The sequence below is a fragment of the Ascidiella aspersa genome, chromosome 9 (genome assembly GCF_963924565.1).
Source record: "Ascidiella aspersa chromosome 9, kaAscAspe10.2, whole genome shotgun sequence".
Taxonomy (NCBI): domain Eukaryota; kingdom Metazoa; phylum Chordata; class Ascidiacea; order Phlebobranchia; family Ascidiidae; genus Ascidiella; species Ascidiella aspersa.
The window spans coordinates 12581927-12600131 of record NC_139455.1 but is presented as its reverse complement, the minus strand read 5'-3'; the positions used below and the strand labels follow the sequence as shown (position 1 = coordinate 12600131).

Sequence of the window (18205 nt, the reverse complement as noted above, 5' to 3'; positions counted from 1 at the left end):
TATTGCTACAATATATGTCGCGCAAAATATGCAGCAAATAGGACAGTTTCAGTTCACTAAAAGTACCGTAGTCGAAACTTTTCTAGCTTGTAGTATAGGTGTCCGCATTTTTTAAAGTATAAGGTCGTCGCACGTGCAGATATATAAAACCCATTTTTATAAAACGTCGTATTTAAAAAAAAACGCTCTGACGTACAGTGCCCCATTGCGATAAGAAAACTGAACACGTCGAATAAAAGTGAAATTTTCTTTTTTTTATGTGCAACTGTAACACAGGAATCCTTATTTTCCGTTCCTTTTTTATGTGCAACTGTAACACAGGAATCCTTATTTTCCGTTTCTCATGTGCAAAAGCAATTCAAGTTGAAAAGTTCGCCGTTGTTATAGGGTCACTCTGACGCACCCGGTATTCGACTAATATTACAACACAACTGAGCATAATATTTAGGGTAACTGCAGTGGTTTTAGGGTCAACTCTACGCAGTATTACTTAAGCTACATTTGTTTTTTTGGACGTAAAAGTTACAACTTGTCAAAAAGAAAGTAAACAAACGCCGTGACAATTGGCTATTGTGGGTAATAATATAATCACTTATGAGTTTAGTTTTTAGTGCTAGTTTAGTCTATCTAAACAGGTCTATCTAAAATCATCGAAGGTCAGTCAGTCACATATAACTAGTAGTTACTTCAGTACGATTGTTACTTAGAATTTGTTTTAAAAAAGAGCAGTACAAAAAGTGCAAAATAAATCCTTTAAAAAAAGAAAAATCAACATTGCAAAACAGAGTGCCATTTCGTCATGTTACGGTAAAAATGCTATTGCTAAGCACGATAAAAGTGATCTACGTCTTGTAGTATCCTTTACTTTGCAAGTATAGTTTGTAAACACTACACATCTTTATTGTTACCGGGCAAAAATGTTACACGGTGAGCGTGATGAGGCAGCGCGATTAATTACTTTAAAGAGTACAAAATTGCTTGTGCGAAATAGGAAGGCTTTGGAAAAAAAATAAATATTTTTGCACCATCCATCACTCTACTTGCTCGCCAGGGAATGGCTCTGAGAGGACATACCGATACAAATTCAAATTTACATCAACTTTTAAAATTTGTTGCAAAGCAAAGCGAAGACCTGCGTTCGTGGCTGGAACGCCCAACAAAATTAAAGTGGATAAGTCATGATAAACAAAACGAAATGCTTAAAATGATTTCTCATTACATTTTACGAGACGTAGTTAAAGATATTTCGAAAGCTAGATTCTACAGTATCATAGCTGATGAAACTATAGATGTGTCTAAGAAGGAACAAATCTGCATTTGCGTACGTTACGTGAATGAGTTTTATTTAGTGCAGGAGTGCTTTCTAGGTTTATATGAAACTGGTAAAACGGATTCGGCAACATTGTTTCAAGCGATAAAATCTTGTCTATAATTGCTGTCGGGTAAGACTTAACTCTTTGTCGAGGCCAGTCGTACGATGGGGCAGCTAATATGCGAGGTGGGATAACCGGACTGCAGCAACGTTTCAAAGAAGCTCACCCATCAATGCTTTACATTTACTGCGCAGGGAACCAGCTTAATTTAGTGGTGCAAGACGCATTCAAATCTGTTCGCGAAAGTGTGGATGCTCTATCCGTGACATCGGTAGTTAATTTTATTATGTCATCTCCAAAGCGAAAAACCATGTTCCAAAAGTTCTCTCTTGGAAGTGAAGGCTCAATTGGAAAATCGTTGAGGCCAATGTGTCCAACGCGTTGGGTTTTACGTTATCCAGCTATAAAAGTATTTCTCGAGCAGTATGAAACTATCCTTAATTGGCTTGTTAATGTATCTGATGACATTGAGATCGATTTACCGGCGAGAAATACGGCACGCTCACACCTTGCTTCAATGGAGAAATTTACTACTTATTTCATGTTACGTGTTCTCCATAAACTGTTAATGCTTGTTAATCCGCTGGACACTGAGGTTCAGAAACAGACAATGACGGTTGGCCGCTTTCGGTCTATGCTAGAAAGTGTAATTTGTATGATCTCTGCTATGTGCGCTGAGACAACAGCTGGCGAGTTTCGTGCGTGTGAATCTGTATCTATTTCGATTGGAATAGAACTTCCAGTACTTCCACGACGTTCTGGTTCGCGATCAAGACTGATAGATTAAGATGCCAGCAGTACTACTTTACAATATTACAAGTCTTTATATGTGCATGTGCTTTCGTCTTGTTGTTTGTCTTTAATTTCGCGTTATCCTAAGAAGGATTTGGAAATGATGTCTCATGTCGAAAATGTTTTCCTTTAAAGCGGTTACAGTGACACATAAAAACAAACCTGTAGAAAGGTTTTATTCGGAAGATATAAAATCAAATTCGCTGTCATACGAGATTGAGCAAATGCGAGCCTTGGCTGCAAGCAAATGTTTAAAATGTAGCTCAATGGAGAACATTCAGGATTTATTTGCAAAGGATAACACATTATCTATTCTACTGCCAAATTTATCGTACTTGTTGCGAATATATTTGACTCTGCCTTTCATAAGCTGTGAGGCGGAACGAATGTTCAGGGTTCCTGGAAGGGTAAAGACTTTTCTTCGCTTAATGTTGGACCAACAGCGGCTGAATCACGTCTGCATGTTAAACGTTTACAAGGAACGTGTGGACAAAATTAATGTGTTTAATTATCGACGAGTGGATTAACCGAAGTGCAGTTCGCCAAAACACGTTTGCTAGATCAGAAATGCTGTAACTTTTAATATCGTGTTTTTGGCTGTTGTTATTCGTTGGCGTTTTTATTCGTTAATTAAAAAAAGAAAATTCAGTTGTTTCTAGGGGAAGACGCGATACTATCCATCGGCAGAAACACTGTGTTTACGTGTCTAATAAAGTTTACTTTTAAAGAGAAATTTAAATATTCAGCGACTGACAGGACACAAGCGCAGAGGGCCGTTTCTTTACGAAGAGCAGAGTAGATCGCCACAGACGGACAACAAACCTTTTTTTAAACGCCGACCGCGGAGTCTTTTTTCGTAAAAGAACAACTGGTTGTAAGAAGGTTGCGAAAGCCACAAGATGACACTGTTAAGGCTGTTACGTTGTGCAAAATAAGCATTTCGTATTGGTTTAAAAAAAACGCCCTGGAATTTCGAAAGTTCGGCGCGTATGTACGTACATTATTCGATGCATCCTTTTGTGACATAATTTTCTACTTTGGGTTTAGCATGTAATGGAATTTTACTGGCCACTAATGCGCTGAAAGCGGACGCATGTTCCGTCCTTGTATGGATATCCTTTCAAACCAGGTATGGCGTCCGGTCAAAGCATGATTTGCGTCCTACCAAAACATGTTTTGCGTCCTACCCGGAATCTGGGTTTACTTCCTAGTACGTGTTTTAAAAAACTCTCTTTCACGACTTTTTAGCCTGTTTTCTTTAACCAAAGCGTCCTGAGCACGTAGTGCTCTTAAAGTTAAAATATGCAAACTTATCAGATAACGAATTTTTTTTCTTAACGCGATATGTAATGAGCATTTTTGTCTCAATCAGTATTAAAATTCTTGCTAACATAAACTGCTTAACCAGGTTATGCAGTTTTTCACGAACTTTAACGATATAAACGAGCTATTATAAGACGCTTTACGCGAATATTTATGTTTGCGGAAACATTATTTTTTGTGTGTTCAAGCGTCGACCATATTTTTAAATGAAAAGTTTTGCTAACTAAAACCAGATGCAGGCAATCTGGTTGCAATTGGCACATTGAGTTAGGCTGGACAAAACAGGGTGTGTAAGGTCCTTGTGTTAAGATGTCACGTTTTGGTTTACTTTAGTTACATTACATCGTGTTTTAAAGGCCCTCCAGTGAAAATGATCCGGCCCGCAACCTCTCTACAAACTGTACGCAAGACCATGCCCAATATTTTGAACTGTTTTAACTATACGAAATTGCCCAAAATTTTTCCGCCCCGCGCGTATCTAATTTGACTTTATATTTGCGTTTTGATGGAGTCTTCTCAGACCAAAGTTGACGTGCGCATGACAACTAAAGTAGAAAAGTTTTCGTAGCTTGAAACCCTCTAAAATTCAATTTTATTCTTTTATGATAAACATTAAATTAAAGGATATAAGAAATATGTTCATATTTTATTTTGTGTGTGCCAACTGCGTCACGTCTCCTTGTAAATTAAAAGGTAATTGCCAATTAAAACCAAACAAACGCATTTTTTGCGCTGCGCGCTGCTTCGTTTTGTAGTAGACTGGCTCATTTTACTGGATCAAACATTTAGGTCCATCCCTGATTAGGAGTTATTATATTACAGTGCGCAAAGGCCACACGTTTTTAAAACAAAATTGTTAGTGGAAATTTGGTATAGCCCGCCGGGAACGTGTTGAGTTTGGTTTAGCCCGCGACTTGGTAAAGGCATAGGCGCAGCCAGGGGGGGCCTGAGGGGCCATGGCCCCCCTCCAAAATTTATAAAAAATTATTCCTAATAATTTTTTTTTTTTAGCATTTATGAGCAGTACCATAACACAGACTTGGACAACTAGATAATTCTAGTTTTCTAATTCATTGAATTAGAGCAAAATGCGGCTAATTCTAATTCTAATCTAATTTATGATTTGCCCCTGTGTTCTAATTCTAGTTCTAATCTAACTCGGATTTTTCCAAAACTGCTGCTTTGTCCAACGGCATTTTTAGTGACTCAGTTAAAACACAGAATTTTAATTAAAACTTTTTGGTTGGAACGACTTGTATGTAATTTTTACAGTCTAAAAAGCATAAAAAGGCTTAAAAATTAGCACACACATATTTACCATTCACGTTCTTATAAGAATACTTTGCGATTAAATAAAGTTGGTTGTATGTGATTCTAGTTCAAATTCTAGTTGAAATTTTTTTTTTGAAGATTTCGGCAATTTTAATTCTAATCTAATTTTAAAAAACCTAAAACAATCTAATTCTAATTCTAATCTAATTTAGAAAAACTAAAATGCTCTAATTTTAATTCTAATCTAATTTTAAAAAGCTAAAATAAATCTAGTTGTCCAAGTCTGCCATAACATTCGATCACAGACATACAACACCTATAATTGTCATGCATTGTTACGTCACAAACGATATAGTTAATATTACGTTTGCTATACATTAATGTAGTTTTACTACTTTTAGACAGTTTTTGCTCTTTTATTGGTTTTGGGTATTGCGTTTAACACTCATTCAGTTGCTGCTCGAAAAGGTTTGCTAGCATTGTTTTTGTGTTCGTTACAGGAGTTAATACAATGACAAAAGCTAAACAAAAAAGTCCAAATTTTTTGCCCCACCCAAAATTTTCGGCTGGCTACGCCACTGGGTAAAGGTTGCCGACCTCTCTTTTAAAATGTATATTGACCCCTGAAAATTCCTTAGATCCGCGCCTTATAATGTTAAGCTTATATTGTTGAGTTTCCTAAAGCGATTGCGAGACGTCGGGCAATTTTAGTGAGGCGCGCTAAAAAATAAATCATTACACACCTTGCCAGTAATTATTGCACTAAGAAAGCTCAGTAGCGGAGGGGGGTAAAGGGGTTATGGCGGGGTTGGTGGGGCTGCAACTCCAAGAACACATATTGGTTGCTAAATCATATTTGTCATCCGAATGAGAAATCACAAGTACTAAAACTTAAGGCTTCTTTTCGGTTGTGTTACAGAACCCTTTCTCTTTTAAAATGAACAAAACGAAATACTAATAAATAGAAACACAATAAGTTACTGTGTTTTTAGCACAGCTATTTTATTAAAAACAACTCGTATTTGGGTCGCGAGACCTCGGTAGAAGTAATTTTGGGTCGCGCCAAAAAGTATTTGCGGACCCCTGGCATAGTGCGTGTACATTGACTTCTTGGTGGAGTGGATGTGTGTGGCTGCCATAGGCGTAGCCAGGGACGCCTGTCGTCAGACGTGCTAATGCAGTGAGATGAGCGCTGTAGAGAGATTTTGTGTCAGTTGGAAAGGTAGACTGCATCCCAGGGTTGAGCCAGTTATAGCAGACAGAAACCGACGAGTGAAATATTTCTGGTATTGATTTTGGGTTTCGCTAGATCGGCTAGAATAAACTTTAAATAAAAAGTGCTGAAAAAAGGTTGTAGCAAACGACAAATAAATTACGCAGTGCATCACCAAACGTTGTGGTTTTGCCAGAAAAGTTTTAGAAAACAACACTTGTAAAACCGACTTCTTCAAACCGTGTGGTTTTCAACCAGTTCAACGCAAAAAGTATGTTATTGTGGAATCAATATTTTGTCTTTGTTTCTGATTGTTTTTCGAAATAATAAATTACTATTCCAATTCCAATGTATGCTTTTCTTTAACTTAATACGAGTTGGTATGCCAGCGCTGATTTCATTTACTTAGATCTAGGTATTTTTCGTGATTATCTAGGTTTCTAGTTTTTTTCATAAAAAAAAAAGAAAATCGAGGTTTTTTGATAATTAATGTTTTTCAATAACTTTCTAGAACAATCTTATCTAAAATAAAGAAAATTTTAGATATTAAAGGATGTATAAAAAAATGAGAACATTTTAAATATATTTTTAAGGTAAAATTGTACATGGTGGTAAAAAGCTCGCACTAAATATTTCAATCCAACTGTGGGCCGCAGAGCACTTTTTAGTGGATCGCGAGTAACTTTTGATTAGCTAAGTGTTAACATGTACAGCCGCGTGATAGCCGTACATTCATTGCACTTAATTTAAAAAGTTCGTGTGGCTAAGAATTTCTATCTAGTATATATATGTGGCCTTCATATCACTGATGATGGCATGAGCATTTGCCGAAACGTTTGAATAATAAAGCATGTCGCTTTTTACGTCTATTTGGATCGTTATTTTCACCATTAAACTTATGAACAGATCCGTATATAGTGTTCCAAAATATATCCATATAATAATCGTTTTGAAGAAGATACTGATAACAATAGCGAGTCACTTGTTTGTTGCCCACTGTTTTTCTTTCTCAAAAATATTGTTTTGTGATAATTTTAAAACATATTTTTAATGATGAATCGTAGCTGTCAATTTGTTTTTAAACACTATAGGCTACATATCAATTATAAACTTTTTAATTTCTGCGTTTTTGTTAAATAGTGTTTTTAAACACTTTAAACCGAAAAAAACAGCTGCTGTATTACTACACAAGTATAAAAACGTATATTGCGGCACTCTGTCACTATCCTATTTGCCCAGCCATGCAGTGAAAAACATCGGTACAAATCAAACGCAAGTTAAATGCCCAATAGTGCCTTGGAATATTACACTACTATTTTGTTTTGTCTTTATTTTTGCTACACTACTATATTTTTTAAGTGAAGTAGGACTCAACCGTTAAGTAAAAAACAGTGGTATAAGTATACACGCTTTAGCCTGGTAAACATTTTCTAGAGCAAACAATTTGTAAAAACAGGGTTATTTGAGTGTTTAACGTTGTTGTGTCTTGGGCATGCCTAATCTTGCCTGAAAAATCCAGAGCTTAAACTAGGGGTTCCCAACCTGTGGGCCATGGCACCCTAAGGGGTCATTTGGCTTTTTCAAGGGGGCCATGAAAAAACTATAAAATAATATTTTTTTAGTTTTGTATCTCTAAGTCTACTCCACTATAACAAAAGAACTAAATTAAAATTTAATAAACTCTTGAAGCCGCAAAAAGAGACGGTAACCCGATTGAGCTTTGAGAAGCATAGTTTTAGCACATTTTGGGCAAACCTTAGCAATTCGTACCCTAAGCTTGAAATTGTTATGCCATTGCTGTTGTCTTTGATATTCAATATGACACGCGGCTGGCTCTTTCCACTACTAAACAATTAAGACATTGTCATAGCAAAAACAAGCTCAACCATCACATTAACTGAATATGTAATAACTATAGGCCGATTATTTTTTGGCTTGTCAAAAAAAGTCAAAATTTTGTCAAATTTACACGTTAGGTCCAAATTAGTTAAAAAAATTTCAATAAAAATGCAAATAAACCGTTTACAAAATTTAAAAAAAACTATAGTCAGCTTTTTGAAATTCGTTGTTTAGTTGTTTAGGTCAAAATTTGTCAAAATTTTAATTTTTCAGGTCAAAATTTCCTATTTTTTAGGTCAAAAAATAATCGCCCTAGTAATAACTAATTAATGGACTATCATGTTTATTGTGTGTTGTATTTATATCATTTTATCAATCTAATTGCCGGTTGAGTTTAAAAACCAGTTGTTTAATTGAAATGTTTTTTTTTTAATTTTTTAAAACGTTGAAGGAAATAGGGGGGCCATTGATTTATCAAAATTTTCGAAGGGGGCCACGTTGTATCAAAGGTTGGCAACCCCTGGATTAAACAGTTTCGTTTGTCATTATTTTTCCCACCCATTTTCCACACTTCACAAGAGCAAACAGTTCGATGCCCAAACAGCAACATTTAAACCACGGCGCCTAAATGGCGGTACCCTATTGTTCCATACCCAATTATTACGGGTGAGATTGTTATTTTGACGATTTACTGTGATCGAATTTTCGTTGTTCTTTATTTAATGGTTTATATATATTAACTTGTTTCAAACCATTACGGCATTTGATATTCTATTTCTTGCATGAGGCAATTTAATGATTCCCTATAAGCAGGGCGATAATTTTTTTTAATTGGCAAAGACCTGTTAAATGGCCGAAAATCGTTCATAAGATTAAAAAAAGCTGAAATTGTCACTGTTTTTTTGGAGCTGATTTGCCATTATTCCAGTATTTAAAATATATTTTCTAGGTCTTTGCAAATGTTTGCAAGTAATTTGAACTTATATTTCAACTAAACTGTTTCCTTTAAATTTTCTAAAATAATACCCAGCGATTCAGCGTCTTTTTTTCTTTGGGGCTTATATATCTGTTTGTCTTATTTATATGCCTTCTCAAGAGTTTTGCATAAAGCCGAACTGATGAGTTGTACCGGTCGTCAGTAAAACATCAAAAACAAGTGGCTGACAAGGAAAGACAATAACTTCTTACAACAAGCATTGCTTGAATCAATGCACTGATAAAAGCTCAAAAAACAACCACACTTCCTATAAGACTAACTATATATTATCAAATAACTCAGTTATAGAATATTTTTCTGTCCAATATTTTGTCCAACTTAGTTGCTACTTTGGGGATCGTGTCCCGAAATTGTTTGCGACACCATCACACGTAAGACAAAGTTTTATGTTTTTGTAAAAATGTAAAATGGTGGGTTTCATTTGTTTAATACAGAATAAACTTAAATGCAGAATAAACTTAAATGCAAAAAAAAATTAATTGAAAAAAATATTGTTCTCACCAATGCATCAAATGTAAATCGTATGCAATCTCCTTGTCTAACATTGTGAATTTCGCTTGAATATATCCAGCCGTCATTTGTGGTAGAAAAATTTGCATCAAATTCTTGACGATTTCTCGAAAGTTGGGAGATATTTCGACTAGTAGATGACAAAATTTCTGTGTTGAGGTTTGTCTTCCTTACTGCAACTAGTAGCAATTCTTTTCGATGATCGGTTCTAGATACTTCCACCTACAAATATCGTTAAAAAAACTTTAGTTAAAAACTTAATTTCAGAAATAGAATTTTTTTTTTTTTAAGTCTGATTGCTGGCTAAGTTAGGTTGCTTTGAGTGATATGTAAAAAATTTGACCGAAAATCTTCTTTATTTCTCGAGTTATGGGACTTTTGCTTTTTTGTCCGATTTGAAATTATCGACGTTTATGAATTTTTGACGGAATATTAATAACTTATCCCCCAAATAATTGGCGGTCAAGTCATATCTCATTTTGAAAAGTAGACTCGTAGCTATCACCCTATGTAAGTCACTTAGGGCACATTTTAATTTAAGGGCCGAATATTACTGAATATTAATATTCATAAATATGAATATTAATATTTTTATTTTTATTTTTTTTTAAGTCTAATTGCTGGCTAGCTTAGGTTGCTTTGAGTAATGTGTAAAAATTTTGACATATGAATATTAATATTCCAGTTACTATTACTTAACAATTACGCTGTGCGTAACCTCGCTGAACATTTAGTCCGGGAGCTAGCAGAGATTTAAATAGCATGTCGAGTACAAAATGTTTGACTATTTAGAGCAGGGGCGTGCAACCTTTCATACTGCCGGGCCAAATATGTGTATTCGGATTGGACCACGGGCCACTTGTATATCTCGTCGTCTTCCTGTTAGTGCAGTGGTCGGCAAACTTTTTGTTGCGGCCCAAATTAGTCTTTTCAGAGCTACCGGTACTTAAAGGCCCACTACGTAAAACCACTAGGAAAATCAATGGCGGATTCAGGGGGATATTTGGTTTTAAGGTGAAATATTCTACGGCGCTCAATGGCCAAAACACTGTCTATTGCCATGCTATAATATAAAATACAATAAAAATTTGCGTTAACATGTTAAAGTTGGCAAGAAATATAGTTTTACAGGCTCACAAGACCACACTTGGCACATGGGTCATTCCAAGCTATGTCAATTTAAAACATTATATGCCACACCAATTGTTAAAATAAAGTGCAATGAATGTACGGCTATCATGCGGCCAACAACTACGGTACATGATAACACCAAGCTATTCAAAAATAACTCGCGGTCAACAGTTGGCCTACCACTGTGTTAGTGACTACCACAAAAAAATTGCTCACACACGTACGTTGAATGCCACCTTAAAAGCGACTAATTTTCTCAGCTATGGACACTTATTTAGATCGAGATGTTCGCGGTAAAAAAACTACTTTTTAGCTGCGCAGAGAGAAATTTTTTTTTTTTTTTACAACTCACATGAACATTGAAATTGAATATAAAACAATTACATTTCAAATGAGCGAAAAAGATCAAACGGACATTTTTAATATGCTTTCTTTACATGGCCATAAGTATAGCTATTCGAAAGCAGTTCCAGAACAAAAAAATTGCAGCGCTCAGTGCAATTAACTTTCACACAAAGTTGTACACTTTCCGCAACAGCATCCAAACCACATTTTGTAGTTTTATTTTGTTAGCAGGTCACATTCTATTATAATATGTGAGCAGGTCACATTCTATTCTAATTCTAAAAACTAAAAATTTACAAGCTATAACGCGAACTACACTAAGGAACAGTCAGGAAGTTTTAATATTTTAACAGTTACCTAAATGTTTAGTGGTATAATGCTGACAACAGACCCAAGAAAAGGTGCTTTATATGCGATAAGACGGGATATCTAGCCAAGGATTGCAATTCTACCGCAATGCCGCCAAGGTCGACAAGAATCTCAAACTCTACCTCATGCGCACCGAAGAATGTTGGATCACGGATATAACTTGCGTTTGTCGAAAGGTTTAGTTGGCGGTAAAACGGTGACTGTATTGAGAGACACCGGTTGCACAGGCGTTCTGATTGATATATTTATTTGAGGTGCTCAAATTATTGACAGGCCAGGCCTCATCAAGCTAGCCAAGAGCTCTGTAGTGTCTGCCGAGGTAGCAAAGATAAAGGTCAATACACCATTTTGGACAGGCGAGGTAGAAGCTCCATGTCTACTCAATCTCTTGCATGAGATTCGGAATTATTCGGGGCGCTAGAGGAGCGAAAGATCCCGATCCATTGTGGAAAAGGCGAATGCTGTCCAAACGCGTCTACCGAAGAGACATAAGAAATATAAAGAGAAACCGCTGGTGGTGCCAAAATGTGACGAATGGCCTGTGGCGGAAAAGGCGGAATTCGAAAGTTCACAGATAGAAGACACGTAAATTGTTAAACTAAAGGAGGCACGTAGTGGTTAGGAGGGAACAAGTAACCAAATTTGTGGAGGAAGACGGAATGCTATACGAATATTTCAACACCAGAAACACAGCAGAGAAGAATGGATAAAACGACTTGTTGTGCCAAGTATAAGCTAAAAGAAAGCGTTATTAAGGTTGTCCATGATTCCATTATGACCGGACATATGGGTATTAAAAAACACCTGACAGGATTTGGACGAACTTCTTTTGGTCTAACATGCGTGAGGACGTAAAGCGATTTTGTCGATAGTGCGACATTTGTCAGAGGACGGTGGACAAAGGCAGTATGATGACGGTCCCTCTGCATACGGCGAGTTGCTGTGGATCTCATAGGCCCTATTCATCCTCCCAGTGAAGAGGGACACAGATACATACTTACGTTAGTGGATTAAGCGACGCGGTATCCGGAGGCGAATGCGCTAAGGAATATAAACGGCTGAAACCGTGACAGAGGCACTGGTCGACATGTACAGTCGATTAGGAATTCCTTCGTGTTGAGAGACTTAGGGACTCAATTTGTTTCGAAGTGTGTGCAAGAAGTGAACCGCCTTCTAAAGATTAGGCATCTGACGACAGGTCACTATCACCCTATATGTAACGGATTGCAGAAAAAATTTACGTGACTGTAAAGAAAATGCTCAAAAGGCTGTGTTGTGACCAGCCAAAACAATGGAACAGATTCATAGGTGCTTTATTGTTTGCATATCGCGAAGTTCCTCAAAATCAATGGGATATACCCTTTGAACTACTTTACAGGAGGACGATTCGCGGTCAAAATACCGTACTTAAGGAAATGTGGACTAACCCAGACAGCAGACACGGGTACCGAAGTGGGGTCAAGCTACCAGTATGTTATCGATCTAATAAAAAGATTGAGACGACTCTATCACTGGCCAAAGAAGAGCTCAAGAGAGAGATACAAGAGGTATTATAACAAAAAGGCCAAACCACGGCGTAGGGAAGTCGGCGATAAAGCTCTACTGCTGCTGAACAAGTTGCTTCTCCAGTGGAATGGTCCATGGCGGCTAATGTTGTACTCTTTTAACACGGCAACACTTTCATTGCACGTCAAACATACTGCATCCTTCCCGACTTAAATATTAAACTAAGTACAAAACTTAGTAAACCGAAAATCAGTTTGGGTACACTATGCACGGATCTGTAATGTAGCTTAATAATAAATTTCAAAGCCAAAAAGGTCGAGTAGATCGACAGCATCTTGAGTCACACTAACTGAAGATGATACAAGTTCGTATCGAAACGTCTTAATCAAGATGCTGTCGATCCACTCGACCTTTTTGGCTTTGAAATTTATTATGAAAATCAGTTTGTTTGGGTGTTATAAGATAAATATATTTCGCTACTAAAAGCATCATCAGTATTATACATCCAAACATTCTGTATCATTGACGTGCAACCAGAATCTTTTGTTTTTCACCATTCAAATTCAGGCTGATATTGTAATTCGAAGGAAAATTATGATTCTTGCCGACTTGAGTGAAAAAGTACTCGGCGTCCAATCCTTAAGTTCGCGACACTCCTTGTCAAACTTACGTTTCTTGGCAAATCCATGGGAAAATATTTACTGTAAATTCTAAATATAACAATAACTAACAATCACTATAAATTGACGTAGTAAGCAACTAGTGGGGGATTGTGGCAGAACGTGGCCGCGGGCCACATTATTATGTAAGACCGGAAACTGTCTGTGGGCTGTTCAAAATACCGTAGCGGACCAGGCCCGGCCCGCGGCCCGTATGTTGCCCGCCCCTGTTCTAATGTCATTTGTATCGACTAAAGTTGAACAAGATATCCCTGTTCGATCCGGAACCGATACCAACAGCCGAAGAGGTGTTCCAAAGACTGTCTTTCGGCAAATATTTTACTAAACCGGATCTTACGAAGGGGTACTGACAGATACCCGTTGCTGGACATTCACCAGACGGCTTTCGTTACGCACTGCGGTACAAAAGAATTTCTCAAAATGCCATTCTGGATGGTCAACTCGGGAGCGACTTTTGTTCGCGCTATGCGCTCTTCATTGAAATGTAATGTTTAAATAAAATTATGTTAGGTACACTATGCACGGATCTGTAGTGTAGCTTAATAATAAATTTCAAAGCCAAAAAGGTCGAGTAGATCGACAGCATCGGCAAATTATGTTATATCACGGCATTTTGATCAGACAGATTTCTTCTTCATTAGCATTTCATTCATCTTTCTTTACCATGACAATAAAGGTATATATGTGCAATCGTTCTTAAAACATTTTTCATCAAAAGAACGGCAAAAAACAACCACATTCCAGTTTATGGGGAAATCTGAATTAATACAAAAATAAACATAGCGCCCTCAATCGGTATTGATGAGAAGGTACCTGTGCTACATTTGACCCGTTTCTAAATGTACTTTGCACCAAAACCTCAACTTAAGAATTACCATTCCTGTTACAGTAGGATATAAAGTTACTTTCCACCCAGTTTCACTGATGTACTCGAAATAATATTTAAACATGACATGGTGACCCCATAAAGGGTGGTCTTAAATGGGTTTGCACCATTTTCCGCAATTAGGATCGGCCATTTATTGACCACTGATATGTGGCGCAACATGCAAGATAGGTTTGATCGATGTACTCGACATGATATTTAAACCGAAATTTTGGGGTTTCGTGCAAGTTTTTATTACATTGACAAAAATTCAAAAAAAATTCAAAATATATGCCCAATATTTTTGAATACGGTTTCCTTTTGTCAGCACCCCACTTGTCAGCCTTCCATTGTTTAACGGTAAAGAAGCGCTGATCTAGTTCAAAAGACAGGCTCAAAACGCAGACGAATCGGACGTAGAAATATCATTCGCGCGAAAAATTTTACGCCCTTGCCCAGTTAAAATAGTTAAAAAGTATTTGTAATGGACCCGTATCAATAGTTTGTCCAAAGAGGCTGCGGGCCGGATAAATTACATTGGCGAGCCGATCCGGTCCGCGGTCCGTAGGTTGCCTACCCCTGTCATACACTAATTTATTTGTGCATCAATCAATCAATGAAATCAAGTTTTTTTAGCGCACATAAGAAATCTGTTCACTGAGAATGTAGCGAAAGAGCTTAGCTCACTGATTTAACTGCACTCCCTAAAGTAAAAAAAAGAGTATAATCTGCATTTAGCATATCAACCATTAACGCATGCCAGCACGGTCACGGCCGCCAACACATTCTTATTAAAATACGTGTTAACGGCCGCACAATTATTCATCGACGGCCGCAGGTTGGACACCGTTGCTCTAAAACTGTCTGTGGGGTGTCCAACCTGCGGCCGTCGATGAATAATTGTGCGGCCGTTAACACGTATTTTTTATATGTGTTGGCGGCCGTACGTGTCTGCATTTTGTTAATACCAAAAAACAAAAAAATATTAAATCATAAACCAGACAGTATAGCTGGCGACCATACTTTGATACAAACCTGCGTTTAACCTCATGCTGAAACATAGGCGTAGCCAGGGGGGCACAGGGGCCATGCCCCCCCCCAAAAAATTTATATATATTCTACTCTTAATAATTTGTTTTGTATAGTCCGAACTCCAGTAGTACTGTACCACACAAGTCGATTACAGGCATGCTACACCTTTAATTGTTACGTCACAAACGATTTAGTTATTACGTTTGCTATACTTATTAATGTGATTTTACTATTTGTGAGTCAATTTGTTTTTGCTCTTTAAATGGTTTTTGAGTATTTCGTTAAAACACTCAGTCAGTTGCGACTTAAAACGATTTGCTAGCATATTTATTTGTGTTCGATACGGCAGTTTATACATAAACAAAAAAAGTTCACACTTTTTGTCCAACGCCACTGTGCTGAAATTGGAACTGCGAGACGGGTCTAAACTTCGACGGTTTTTATGTTATAGGCCAGCCAGAGATCCGTCTACCGTTGCTGGTCATCAAATTGGCTAAAAGCAATGCGAGCAGGGGTGTGGATCCAGAGGGGGCACCTGGCCATGCACCATAAAAAATATTTTTTTTGGCAAGTTTCTATGCACATACAATTTTTCGCGCTTCGCGCGAACTTCTATCTGTCTTTATTGTGTTTTGGTCCCTTTGAAGTAAATCCGTTAATATTAAAGGCGCTATGTATATCATGGTATATTGTGCCGCATTACTAATAAAATCCATTTTTTTTTGTTCAAGGACTTTAAAGCCTGTGTTTATAATAATATGTGATTATTTTAAGTGCATATAAGCCCATTTCGATTGAATTAAAAGTTTTGCCAAATCTAAACCTAATAAACGCATCGCACTGCGCGCTAATCCTCATTTCGGTTCCATAGTTTCCCACGAGTTCGTCCTAGGAAATCGCTAGATGTGTGCACCTGGCATTACACGTTAGTTGTCGCCAACAACACTTGATTTAATTATTAGGCGAAGGCTATTCGTAAAGTAAGTTTGAAAAACGCTGACGCCGCACTACATGGTTAAAGCAAGCGCTACAATTGTTTCACCACCGCTACCAAGATCAGCCTTCCGCGGTAAAACAAATAAATTATATCGGTTCCAATTACCCGATATAAACGACACAATTGGATAGGAATCCAGTTTGGATTCGAATCTTAAGATCCGACATTCTACTTTGAACATCCCTAGTTGTGAGAGCCATTGACCCCATAACTGTAAGGTTAAAAACATGTAAAACGTTCGCGGGCTAAACGAACCGTTCGTTGGTTATCTTGTTAAAATTTAGGTCAGACAGGTACTACATACTAGGCTATCGGTAAATTACAAAGACTTGATCGATTCGCGCAAAAAGTGTTTTAAAAAGGCTCTGCGGCCCACAGTTTGCCGACCACTGCGTTAAACGGTTATTTCACACAAAAATCGCTAAATGGCGTAAAATAAAACTGTACAGTGAAATCTGTTTATAAAACTGCTCAGTGGCTCAAGGAACTTCGCACCCCTTGATGTTCAATCTCGTACCCCCAAGGGGTACGAGTATCCCCGGTTGGGAACCCCTGCTTTACTGCAAAGCAAGATGAGGGGGTGATATGAAATAATATTGAGCTCAAGGGGGCACTAGTGTACAAAAAGGTTGGGAAACACTGTGCTAGCTGTTCGTAACTTATATTTGCTTGATTAAAGCATTAAACATGTGGCCCGCGGGCCTGGGTTTGGACCACCCTGGTGTAAGTAAAAGAGACGTCCTTCTAAACTGTGGGGTCGGAGTCGGACTCGGGACCCGAGTAATACTACGTAATACTAATCGAGTTCCGAGTCCGGCGTGCACATGGACAATACTAAACGAAAGCCGATAGGTCGCTAACTGTAAAATGTAAAGGTTTGATGGCATATGGTGGTGGATTCAATCACGCTTTTACGGTGGATGATTTATATAACAACTCTATGAGTGAGACAACATAAAAATGCCAAAGCAGATTCCAAATCGAGAAAGCTCGAAAATATTTGCATCTATTTGGTTTCAATTAGCTATGCTTTAATTTAGGAAACATTACGAACGAAGCACAAACATAGGGTTCACATACTCATGATCGATATCAGACCGGATTAAGGTTTTGATAGACCTGGGACTATATGGTAGTGTCAGGTCTATGGTAGTGTTTCCTAATCTTTTTTAGTCCAGGGCGCACTTGAAAACCTCTAAAAACGTCGCGGCGAACCTGGCGAGCCCGAATTTTTTTTGGTAACTTGTTATGTCAAATTTGGTACATAGACCTCCTAATTTGATTATCTATAAAGCGCGGTATGTTTTGTGAGATAAGCCGGCACAGCAAATCTGTTGATATAAAATTAATTTAGCACACAATCGAATATTATTCCAACTAACTTTATGTGAGCAAAAATGGTAAATTACTACTTTCTTAGCTGAATCACAACCAAGTGGCAGACCAAAGTGGTTTACAGGCCGTATCAAAATTAGTCCATTTTCTTTTATGGCTATATTGAAGATGGTTTATGTTTAGAGGCGCATGTTTTGCTGACGTGTCATTAGTAGTTTTTTTTCTTCGTCATAACCATACGGATTTGAAATAAAAATGGTTTCGTTTCATAAACCAGTAAAAAAAACTGTTAATGAGCTTGGTGCTGTAACAATGTGGTCTATTTAGCAAATATCACAACCAGCAATAACTCAAATCTGTGCAAATCTTATAGTCTGTCAAAGAATAAACTTACCGTAATTAAACTAACGGCTCACAAACCAAAAACAAAAAGAATCATCTTCCAACTTCCTTTACTATATAAGCAATTTTATATTATATTTTTTATCGTTTTTGTAACTGGTATTCAAAGTGACCTCATATACTTATTTCTAAAATAAATTCTTATCATACACACTAAAACACATGGACTTTTTAAAGAAATTTGAAAATAAAAAACACTGATTGCAACTAAACAACAAACTTGT

At 37.2% G+C, this 18205-nt stretch overlaps 1 protein-coding gene across 3 annotated transcripts in view; it reads right to left on the bottom strand.

The window, feature by feature from the left end:
• LOC146133036 (uncharacterized) overlaps positions 1-18205 on the bottom strand; it is a 104025-nt gene that overhangs the window by 15677 nt on the left and 70143 nt on the right. For all 3 annotated transcript variants that reach the window (XM_083397309.1, XM_083397311.1, XM_083397310.1), the window contains exon 8: positions 9311-9541. In XM_083397309.1, the coding sequence (XP_083253435.1) occupies positions 9311-9541 (231 nt within the window). The remainder of the gene's footprint in view (positions 1-9310; positions 9542-18205) is intronic.